At 39.6% G+C, this 11,616-nt stretch overlaps 1 protein-coding gene across 2 annotated transcripts in view; it reads left to right on the forward strand.

The window, feature by feature from the left end:
- The window catches only part of plppr2a (phospholipid phosphatase related 2a), a 71,865-nt gene extending 63,854 nt beyond the window's left edge, over positions 1-8,011 (forward strand). The window contains exon 8 of one of the 2 annotated variants that reach the window (XM_024271705.2): positions 2,025-8,011. In XM_024271705.2, the coding sequence (XP_024127473.1) occupies positions 2,025-2,087 (63 nt within the window). In that variant the 3' untranslated portion in view covers positions 2,088-8,011. The remainder of the gene's footprint in view (positions 1-2,024) is intronic. The other variant, XM_024271707.2, reaches the window with a different exon arrangement.
- Positions 8,012-11,616: the final 3,605 nt, after the last annotated feature.

Genomic DNA, 11,616 nt, shown 5'->3' on the forward strand with positions numbered 1-11,616 from the left:
TTTTTTTTTTTTTTTTGCAAAAATTGTTCAACTGCAATGCATTGTGGTCTAAATTTGTAGTGAGCATCGGTGCACACTAGCTTTTTGCAAAGACTTCTGGAAAATTTGTAGTGCACTTGATTTTAGAATTAGTAGATTGGACAGCACTAGAAAATGGCAAACGCACTATAAAGTGAGTAAGGGGGAATTTGGACATAGCCACAGTCTTTTGAGTTAACCCTTTAATACTGGAGCTTTCAATCCCGACATGAAATGAACCACTGTAACTCCAAAATAGCCTAAAAATAAAAAAAAGCCGCAATTAGCCAAAATAGCTAGCTTGAGGCTAAAATATTAGCTAAGCTTCACAATAGCCTAAAAAAACCTTAATAAATGCCAAAATAGTCCAAAAAGCTAGCAAAATGCCATTACAACTTTTAACTTCACTACACTCTGACTCCATATAATATAAAGTGACAACTAATCGACTATTAAATTAGTCGTCGACTGTTTAAATGGTCGATTAGTCGTCAGTTAGTCGACTAATCGTGGCAGCCCTAGTGTGAAGCTGCTTTTCTTCGCTTTTCCCTTACGTATGTTAATTAAACAATCAAAGAGTTATGGGGAGCACAGGTGTACCTTGCAGTTCCCTTGAGGTTCATACAGCAACCTCATTAAAATGGATTTGTCATGTACGTGGTAAGCGTAAGGTCAAGTATTCGTAAGGCGCATGGAAGTTGTACCACTTTCGGCATATGGGTAATGCTGTCGTACAGTGTGGTTACCCTCTAGTGCAGGGATGGGAGACTCTAGGCCTTGAGGGCCGTGCATTCTTAGATATCCCTACTCATGACTGATTACCTGGTTCAGGTGTATCCAGCCTGTTAGAACATGCCAGAGCAGGGTATGTTGGAAAACATTCAAGAATGCGACCTTCAAGGCCTAGAGTTGCCCATTCCTGTAGTAATCTGGAAGGTGCGAGGGTATGCTGCAAAAACATGATAACCAAGAGTCGTAGGGCGCGACACTCCGATTGTATAATTTACTCATTTCTAACAGTCAGACTGCATACAAGGAGTAGGGTTATATAGAGTTAGAGTAGCCAATTAGAACATACCAGACCAGAGCATGTTGGAAAACATGCATGAATGCCGCCCTAGAGTTGCCAATTCCTGCAGAATCTAGTAGTTCGTAAGGTGCAAGTAATGGTCTCTATCCAGGGTCTATGACCTTGATATTACATGCTGGTCACCTTAATGCCTGTACAGGTTTTTGCCCACCGACTGCCTGAATCTAACCCAAACAGCAGCTTGTCTAAGGTCTGGTGTTTCCTCATTCTGACGGTGGTAGATCTTGTGAACCGGTGTTAGCTGTGTTGTGGAAGTCAGGGGTCAGCAAAAATTACCAGTAAAAGAGCTATTTGGTTTAGTTTTCTAGTGATCAAAGCCTAGAAGGAGCCCCATGGTCTTACTTAAGCTTTAAGAAATTTGGATTTGCATTCATGACCTTCTTTTTAAAAAAAATAATACATTTGAATTATGTCTAAAAATATAAAAAGAACTCCATCTCTCAAAATGTGATTAAAAAAAGTTACTTTAAAAAAAATTCAATTTTATTCTTCTTTTAGTTATTTTTTTTGTTCTTCCCTCTTGTTCTCAGCAGTCTTACACTGTTGGGTTTTGTTATTTTAGTTTGGGGTTGGATCATTATCAGGAGCTGCTGACTCAGACAGTCGACATGGCTGGGTCAGCAGTCTCCATGACTTATTTTGTTTGTCCAAGGAGCCACCATGGAGAGATAAAACAGCCACATGTGGATCTGGGGGCGCAGATTGCAGACTCCTTGTCTAGGTGGATCTTAAACTAGACGTTATGTGGAAATGCATCGTCTCCTAAAAATGTTTTCAAAATTGACCCCCTGGAGTGACATTAGTCAAAGTGTCTTGCCCCGTTTGTGGTCTGTCACTAACCCTTACCTGACTCTTTTCCTCTGTCTCCCACTTTGCCTCTGTCCTCCCAACACCTCCCCCCCTCACAATCCTTCAGCATCCTGCACTCGCCCCCTCAGCCTCCTCCCAGCCTTACAACGCCTACCTCCAACCATTCTAGCCTCTTCTGACCTCTCCTCATTTGTCATCTGTTTGCTTATTTCTGTTTTAACTCCTGCTCCTCCTCACCTCGCGCATCGCTCTTGATTATTCTTTTTCTTCACTCCTCTCTCTCCTCCTCCACTGGCCCCCGTCCTCTCTCTCTCTCACTCCGCTCTGTCCCCTGCAGACCTCTCGGAGATCTCCTTTCACCGAGATCACATGACCAGCAGCCCTATCGGTTCCCCACCAGCCCCGATGTCCTCACACCGTCTCGCTCCATTTCCAGCGAAGCCTAGACCAGCCGGAGCAGCACTCGCCGCGCTGCGCCGCCCTGCAGGCCGGGCGGCGCGCAGCACTGCATCGCTCCTACTCCACTCAGGTCTAGAGCACACGGACATCACCCAGCTGCCCTCTCAACCCCCGGGGAACCGATAGGCAAACTCTTTAAGACTTTAATCTTTGCTGGACATCCAGTGAACGTTTTCTTCTATGAACTCCAACCACACATGAAGCCCACTTTGATCTTCTGTGGAGAACTCTGCAAGAAACTATTTCTAGAGAATGTCCTCTGCTTCTTTGTATGGAGGGGCTCACCTCTGTTTGAAGGAGCAGCTCAAAGGAACGCTGCTTTCAGGTGGGCTGCCCAAAGACGGAGACGCTGGACCAAAGAAATCCACAGCAAGAGGAGTGTGGTGCTGAAGCCAAGCACCCCTTTGCCCTTACCCTCCTTATCTTATCCCATGCACAAACAGACACACGGACACCTGCAGTCTGAGCAGCGGAGCCCTCGTCAGCCCGGCGTGAGCTTTACCCACATCAAAGAGCCCATTTCATATCGCTCTGCAGAGGCGACGCTCAGAAGCAAACCGGATGAAAGTGCAGACATCTTCATCCAGCTATCTCTGCCCTTTTGTTGTTGTTGTTTTTTTATCATATGGTTGCAACTTTGCCAAATTCCTGAAACTGCAGGAGCAGATAAAGTGGCAGACAGGCAGGAGCTCACACTGAACAAGTGTGTAGTCATGCAAAAACAGATGCCAGCTGTTTTTTTTTCTTTTTGCATCACTTCAGTGATCTGATTCCCACGTGGTTCAGCATTATTTTCTCCACATGTACTGTGTATAACTTACAGCTCGCCATGAGTGCCACGCGTGGCTCCACAGTTTTGCTCGTTTTGATTTGCACACTCCCTTTAATCCTGGTTCCTTTCCTTCTTTGACCGACATCCTTCAGCGTCGGATGAATCCCTGTTTTCTGGCCGTGCTGCCGCCACTGTGCTGTGAAATATTTCCCTCTGCTGGACACAACACACACATGCACGGACAGAGAACGTGCACACATACACACAATAAACACCTGTTTTTGTGAAGCACATGTTTGTGTACTGGAACATTTTTAAAAAGCACATCACACTCATCCCCACGTCTTTACTCCGATTCCTTACTCTGTAACCCATTTGTACCATACTGTGCATAGAATTTTTGTACTGAGAGTTTCTTTTCTACAATAGTGTCTCAGAAAATTTGTGAAAATTCTTGCATTTATGTAACAGTGATGCAATTATGTGTGACTTTGCTAAATCCCTCTGAGTCCATCCAGTTGAAAAGAGGCCAAAACTATTCAGTCAGTAGAAGAAGTCAATGTTCCTTCTGTTAATTCCTTGTTTCTGTGTTTTTTTTGGTAAAAAAAGGATATGGTATGAGCCAAATGTTTGCTTTATTTGGCAATGCTAACACATAACAGAAAAAAATGGGAATAGAAAGGTTGAGAACATTTTCAACAGCATAAAAACAACCTCTGGCAGCAATAATGTTTTATCTGTCTCTTTAACAGTTTTTCTCCTTTAAATTGATTCATTCTATGTACAATTTCGAACATCATTCATTTTATTACTCCTAATGTTTTTTGTTGGATACCTTTTCCTGAGTTTTTTTTTTTCCCCAAGTTTGAATTTTTTATATCAAATGCATAAAAAAATGATGAAATAGCTGAAGTTTTACCTGTCTGCTAGACGGCCCTTCATTTGTTCTCACAGCATTCTGGTCTGCAGAGAAGTTCATGGTCAACTCAGTGAATGCAAAGTGTTCATTTACGAAGGCTGCTGCAAAAACCTGCAACAAAAACATGCAAGAAATGTGAAAAATGTAACACTTCTGTTCATTTTATTAGGTAAAAATTTGGTATTTCATGCAAACACTTAATCTGGTTGTTCTTACATTTAAAGTCCCACTCTGATCATCTTTCATGTGTTTTCAAAGCGTTCCAGTGCTCTTTTAAATATGATTAATATATTTTTAAACTAAAATTAAAAAAAATCTGTGTTGTTTTCTAGGTCATAGTTTCTGCAGAGCGACAGGAGTTGTCAAGGATCAACCTTACCCCCCTTCACCTCACCGTTGCTGAGAACTTAGAGTGGCCTGACCAGTGTATTTCACAAAAACAATCTTTTTTAAACTGGATTTTTTTCGTCTGCTCCTAATTTGCAACAATTCAAATAAAGAAATATTCAGAAAAGCAATTTTAAGGTCGATTTTCTTAGAATGTGTCCACCGTTATGAGAAAATGCCACAGGAAGATGTCAAAAACAATGTTTTCTTTGAGAGGGTCTTTAAAAAATCAAATTAAGTTGTTTTAATGAGCCTGCATTCATCCGACCACATTTCCCTGAGTTGCTGTGTCTCATTTTTACTTCTATTCTATTTCGTTTACATCCAGTAATGCCTGGCTACGGTTTTGGCTCAGCTGTTCCGCTTCAAGTATGGAACCTATTCAGACTGAGGAAACTCAGTGAACCAAAACTCAGTCCGATTGGAAACAAACCGAGACCACCTCAAAAGATGGGTCAGAGAACGGTTCTTGGTTCTAGACCAGGGTCCACTTGAGTGGATACAGACAGAAAACGTGTTCAGATTATCGGGGAAAATGAACTCTGGTTCACTTTAAACCAGGGGTGTCAGTTATACGCCAGATGAAAGAAAAAAATTTAAGGATGTTGAGGAAAAAAAGCACGTTTCTAGCCCATTCCTGTGATAAGTTATGGTTATTTTAAAAAAATGACCGCAATGCACATTCCCACCACTTGGGGAAGCAAAGGAAAAGAAATGTTGGCATAACAAGAGATCAAGAAATAAACAGCATTTCTTTACAAGGATTCTCCCTACATTTGGGTAAGATGCAGTTACGTTCCCTGCCAGCTTTACTGCTGTTAATTTATCAGGTGTGATACCACAATTACCAAAATGTCTTTGTCAAAAAGATAATAATAATAATAATAATAGCTATAATAATAAGTGATTAGACTACTAGGCATTTTTTCCAACCCAGGAAAAAAATAAATAAAAGCAAAGCTACAGATGATCCTAGGCTATTTTACTGTTCTGTTTCTGGTCCGGCCCACTACAGATCAGACGGGTTGAAAGTGGCCCCTGAACCAAAATGAGTTTGACACCCCTGCTTTAAGCGAACCAAATGTGTCCACGTAAGAATTTTTCATGGTTTTACAAAGAACCAGTAAAATGATCCCATATTATAACCCCTCCACCACCATGCTTGATATATGTTTATATTTGTGTTGTTTTTTTCCTGAAAAAATACAATTTCACTCTTTAGGAAAAACTTCTTATTAACAGAAGTAAACATGGGATTAAAATGTGGACATTAGCTGCTGTGGTGTTACGCTCACGTTTTTTTTTAAATATAGGAACCTTAAGGCTTTTTTTACACAAGCCAACAAGTTTTCTAAATGAACCTCTGCCTTTTCCTTCCTGTCTAATTAAACTGTTTTCTGTTTAAGACAATCTCCTAAAGAACCTCCAAGCACATCCCTTCTACTGTTGACACTTCTGCCGTTTTCATAGGTTAATTTATAACAAACAACTGGACCTATTTCTAACAAGAAGACCAGATACGTCGAATTCGACTGAAATTGTAGGTGTGTTCATTAAAGCCCAAAGGTCGAAATGAATTTGGTGATAAATCTTTATTTTCCCTGTGTTGAACTGAAACACTGAAGGGAATGTGATCAATCATGTGAGACCGTGCTGGTTGACTCTCAAACATGACGCTAGTGTTTTGTAAGAACATTATAACTGAAATGCATTAAAATAATCAAGTAACTGAACAGCAAGTAGGCCCTGCAGTGTTACAGATCAAGGTCTGATCATAACAAAATATGCTTTTAAAATATTCTTATTCATAAGAAGTAAAGTATTTTTACTGATGTCCAGCCAGTTCAGGGGAGAACTGTTTTAAAGTTGAGCCTTAAAAACTAATTTACACTTATAAGCAATATAAATTCATCAGATCAATAAAGAAAGTTTGGAAGAAGCTTCACATATTTAATTTTAAGTTATTGGAAACTGTCATTATAAAAATAAAAGATATTGATCATTTGAAGACACTAATGAAAATGGTGTTTGGGGTGTTTTTAACATCTTCTTTTAGAGTTTTTCTGATGATGGAGGGCATTTATACGATAATTTATGTTCTTTATACAAATCATTGTTCATCAGGAGCAGATGAAAAAAGGCAATAGGAAAAAGCTTGAAGTTGTTATAGAAATTCTAATCAGTAATCCACAAGCTCCTTGCTCCGCTCCATTCAATGGGAGCAAGGAGCGCAAGGTCCCTTTTGCACACAAATCCAAAGTTATGCACAAATCAAGAATTACACACATGCCCAAATCTGGGTGAGTCTATTTTCTCTCCATATAGTAGAATCTTGCGTAGCAATGTGTTAACATGATAGTTTTGGACACAGAAGCCAGAAACACATTTACATAGACTTTTCATTGAAAGTGAACGCACGTTGTTGAGGCTGGTGTGAACCTAGCATGACAGTTAGGTCTTTGGTCGATTTGGACCACTCCAGATTTTCAGATTGTTTGCTTCATGTGGCTGATAGGATTAGATCAGTCAAACTCTGAAAGCGAGGGAGTTAGTAACCTTAAGCGTTTTAGATGCACCGGAGACGCTGGTTGAGTGTAGAAACGGCTGCTTGGCATGAGACTCATGTGGTGATGCAGCACTGGACCACAGGATTCATGAGGCAATAGGAGGCTGGGTTGCTGCAGGTGAATCATGTGACCTCACACATCAAAGGACAGAAAGTCTTTGATGGAAAGAGAAACTAAAGACGCTCATCTTGAGAGAATCCATGTGGTTTTCAAAATAAAAGGCCACTTTGAGTTTTGCCAAATGGACCGTCCTTATGTAACAGGTGAATTGTACAAACAGAGCGAACTTTGATTATTCTACGCACTATAACCCCTGGCGGTATGCCTGACCCTCTGGGTGACACATTAACCCAAAGTGTAACTCTCAAAGGGTCCGGAAAAGGTTGAAAATATCTCTCAGGTCAACGTGGTTCAGTAAGAAGATTGAATTTCTTTCAAGGATGACAATCAGAGAACCTGCCTGTTTTTTCTTTGTGGTAACACAAATGGAAACACAACCGATGGAAAGCTAACTGGACTGACAACTTTCCACAGCTGGTATCTGTGTGACCATTCCTGTCAAACGTGAAATAATCCCGTGGAATATGTGTTGCAGGTTCCCAAACAATGGTGCATTGTGGGTTTTTGTTGCCAGCGTGAGTGAAGACTGTGTGAATGCAGTCATCACTGGTGTGCGAGTGCTGCTCCAAGCAGCAAATGAGATTCAAGCGAGTGAACCCTCAAAGTGAAACCCCCTTCTTGAAGAGGCAGACTCTCCTTTTGTTCAGCTGTCAGACGCCCAGCTTTACTTTCCTGTAAAGTCTTTGGTAACTTGTTTAAAATCAAAGAACAAACACGCAGCGGCTGACTGACATGCGAATAAAAAGCACCTGTCTCCGTCTGATCTGCAGCTCTGAGGGACGGCCGCGCTTCCTTTGAACCTGCTGCAGAAGAACCCTCTGTTTTGTAGAGATTTGTGTGATGAGAACAATAAATGGATATTGCAATAAGACAAGCTGTCTGATGCAGTCTGCTCAGTTTGTTGTGCGGCTGTGTTCACAGTGTTTCCACAGACAGCAGTACTGTGTCTCTGCATCCACAATGAACGCAGGAGTTTCTGTCCTGCAGCAAAGCTCTCTCTGGTTTCCTCCTGTATTTTTAATTTGTCTACTTCAAAATTATGTTGACACTGACAAAGTTAAAAGTTACTTTGTTAAAGTTAAAATAACATTCCGAAGGCCCTTGGAGATTTACAGCCTTAGAAGATTAAGTCAAATTAAAAGTCACGTATGGCTCGCAGGTGCAACCCGCCCCCGCCCTCACCAACCCCCTTTGACCAACCCCCACTGATTGAGCGGTAGTTACATCCCCCTCATTCTCCTTTTCTTTCTCTGCACCCTGGTCAGAGCTGCAGACCCTTTTCACGCGTCGTCACACAAAACGGCGAGTGTACAGAGTGACTTCCGGTCAGATATTATGTCTATGGTTTAGAACAGCAAAACTGACGGTTGGACGCCCTTTAACCCTTCCGCTCTCTCTGGGGTCCAGATGACTCTAACCACATATTGATGTGTGATTCCTTCCATGACAAATGTAGACAGGATTTTATGTCTGTCATGGACATTAGTGAAACTCAAAAATCAAAGAAAAAAAAAAAAGTTCAGCGCACCGTCTTGTGGGATCCAGATGATCCCACTTTTAATGTAAACAAGCCAAGGAGAGCGGAAGGGATTTATGGCGATTTTACATAAATAATGAAAGGTAAACTCACCAATTGAAGCTCAAATTGTTACAATATTTATTTTTAGGGTTGGGTATCTATTATAATGTCCAGAAACGATTCGATTCACAAGTTTCTGAATCGATTCAATTCTGATTTTTTTCGATTCTTCAATTCAATTTTAAGTTTACAAATTTATACACATTTGTTAAGAAATACATTAATAATCTACTATGATTTGAATTTATTTATATTAATCTGAAACAGTTCACATACTGTAAAATGTATAATAAGATTGTTAATATCATTCAGTGTTACATGGATTCTCTAAAGTTCTAACAAAAATGTTCAGATCATTAACATTGTAAACATTGTTCTGCTTCTCCTGGAGGGCGTTTCAGTTGTGATCACGCTAAAGCAGTACACCTAAATCCAAAAGAAGAAAGTATGAGCAAAGAGCAATGTGTTAGACCCCAAATGGGCACTTTAAAAATATTTCCTTTAAAGACTTTGGAAAATTTATGTCTATGAGTTTATAAAGATGTTCATTTAATCAGCAATATATGTTATACTCAGCGTTAGCATTAGCTGTCCTATGGGAAATTCCAGTAAACGTTAGCATCAAGCTAGCGGACTTTAGCTTTATGTACTAAATCGATTAATATATTTAATAAATCGATTATTAATCTATTAAGCTTAAATTGATTCAAATCAATTAATCAATTTTATTAACTCAGCCCTATTTAATTTAGAAAAACAACAAATACCTTTAATTACAACAACTAAATTTAGCCTCGGGCGCAGTTAAAACATGCGCAGCCAACATGCAGCAATTTGCATCTTGGCTGCACCTATTACATGTGGCCAACATGAATGTCCATCAATTTTTGTGCTCGATCACATATGTATATATATATATATATATATATATACATATATATGTATGTACACATCGGCAGGCAGACACTGGAGCTCCGGTGTTAAAAGGCTAAGGCTTTAAAAGTCAGGTAGCCACAGGTTTACAAGTTACAGGTTTACGGCGTAATTTAGTCAATGACAATCAACAAATTGTAGGTATTAGAAAGTGCTGGGCCCATGTATTTTATATTTTGATATAGGAGCTGCTGGACCAACGGAAATTTGAATGCGGACCACATTTGGCCAATGCGCCAGACTTTGGACATGCCTTACTTAATTTGACGTTTCTATTTAAATGAAGTAAAAACTAATTACCGATTTATAGAAAATTACAGAAAATAAAATTTCAACATATTTTAGCAGGCATCCTTTTATAAATGACATCCTTTTAGTTTACAGAGGAGAGCTTGTTGCACTGAGATCATTTTTGGGTTACTCATCCACTACACCAACAGGAACTTCAGTGTTACTGCTGTCAGATCTTTACTTTACAGGAGATTTTCTTAATATTTTCTGCTTTCTTATTACATTATTGTCTTGCATTTTTCTTTCAGACTTTTTCCCACCTTTTTTTTTCATTTCCACCTAAAACTGCAGACTCTTTCTTGCTCCTCTTGTTGCTCTAAAAAAATGCTTTTACCGTTGAACACAGTAGTGCTTTTTGCTCAACAGTCTTTTTATTCATGTTTATGTTTTTCAGATAAGTTCTCCATCCTTCTCTGTTCCTACGTTTCAGCTCTCCACAAAATGACAGATGCTTCCCATGCAGAAATAATCCACTTATGTTCAGTTATTGTATCTTTAATGACCGTTTTTTAAGACAGATGCTCCTCCAGTTCTTCTCTGGCAACAGTGGTTTGAATGATGAGGACAATTATGACTTTGAAGCTGAAACTCAGCCACGATACCCTTCCAGATTTACAGCTTACTTTCTGGTTGATAAAAATGAAAAATCTGAACCAGAGCGGCCCCTTTGCTGCCTCCCTCACCTCCCTGACTCTGACCGCTCCCTGGAGACTTTGCATTTGCAGGGCAAATCCACAAGGTGGCATTAAACATCATAGCCGTCTGTTCGCACATGATATGGTTGCACAAAGAAAACAAGGATCACGCAGCATTCATCTTTTCAGACGTGAAGCATTCAGGAATGAAATGTTTGGAACAATCAAAGACTGGCTAATGACGAGAGCTGCACCTGTATACACTAATGAGACGTAATGAGCTCCATCTTTTTTAAATGTCACAGACATTTTTGGAGAATTTCAGAACAGCCCTCATCCCTCATGGTTTTGTAGTAAGAGCCTTTTCTTTTTTTTTTCTTTTGCTGGTTTTTAGGATTTGAAACCAGTATTCATCTTGGATGCATGTTTAGTTTGGCTGATTCCACCTCATGTCTGCAGATGTGAAGGAGATGCACCTGCAGATGCATCTGAGCAGGAAGACGGCTGTTGAAACTCTACCTGCAGCATCTTTTTGTGGCTCTTTATTCTATTTATTTATTTATTTTTTTGGTTGAATTTTCCATCTGCATCATCGTAACTTGTTTACTGGTAATTTAAGGCAATTCCTTTAAAAAAAAAAGATTCCTTTGTGTTTGAGAGGAAATGGGATCAGTGTGATTAAATGTTTTAATATCAGTGCTGAGTGGTTTACAGAGGGAGACTATTGCTGTATGTAGGGAAGGCTTGTGGCTATAAAATAAAGAGAAATGTTGTTTGGTGCAAATGAAGAGTTCCAACTGAGATTTTGCTCTTTTATTAAAAAAAAATCCCTTTAAAACTGTGCATTTTTTATTTAAAAATTAAAGTAAGCAACAATTTGTGCCATTTTGTTAATTAAATTGATGGAAACTCAAAGCATAAACTAAAAGAAAGCTGTGTTTTGTGTTGCATTTACATGCAAACTGAGATTTTGCTCTTTTATTTGAAAAAAATGCAAATTTCCCTTTAGAACAGTGCATCTCATATTTAGAAATTA

The sequence above is a fragment of the Oryzias melastigma genome, linkage group LG8 (genome assembly GCF_002922805.2).
Source record: "Oryzias melastigma strain HK-1 linkage group LG8, ASM292280v2, whole genome shotgun sequence".
NCBI classification, from domain to species: domain Eukaryota; kingdom Metazoa; phylum Chordata; class Actinopteri; order Beloniformes; family Adrianichthyidae; genus Oryzias; species Oryzias melastigma.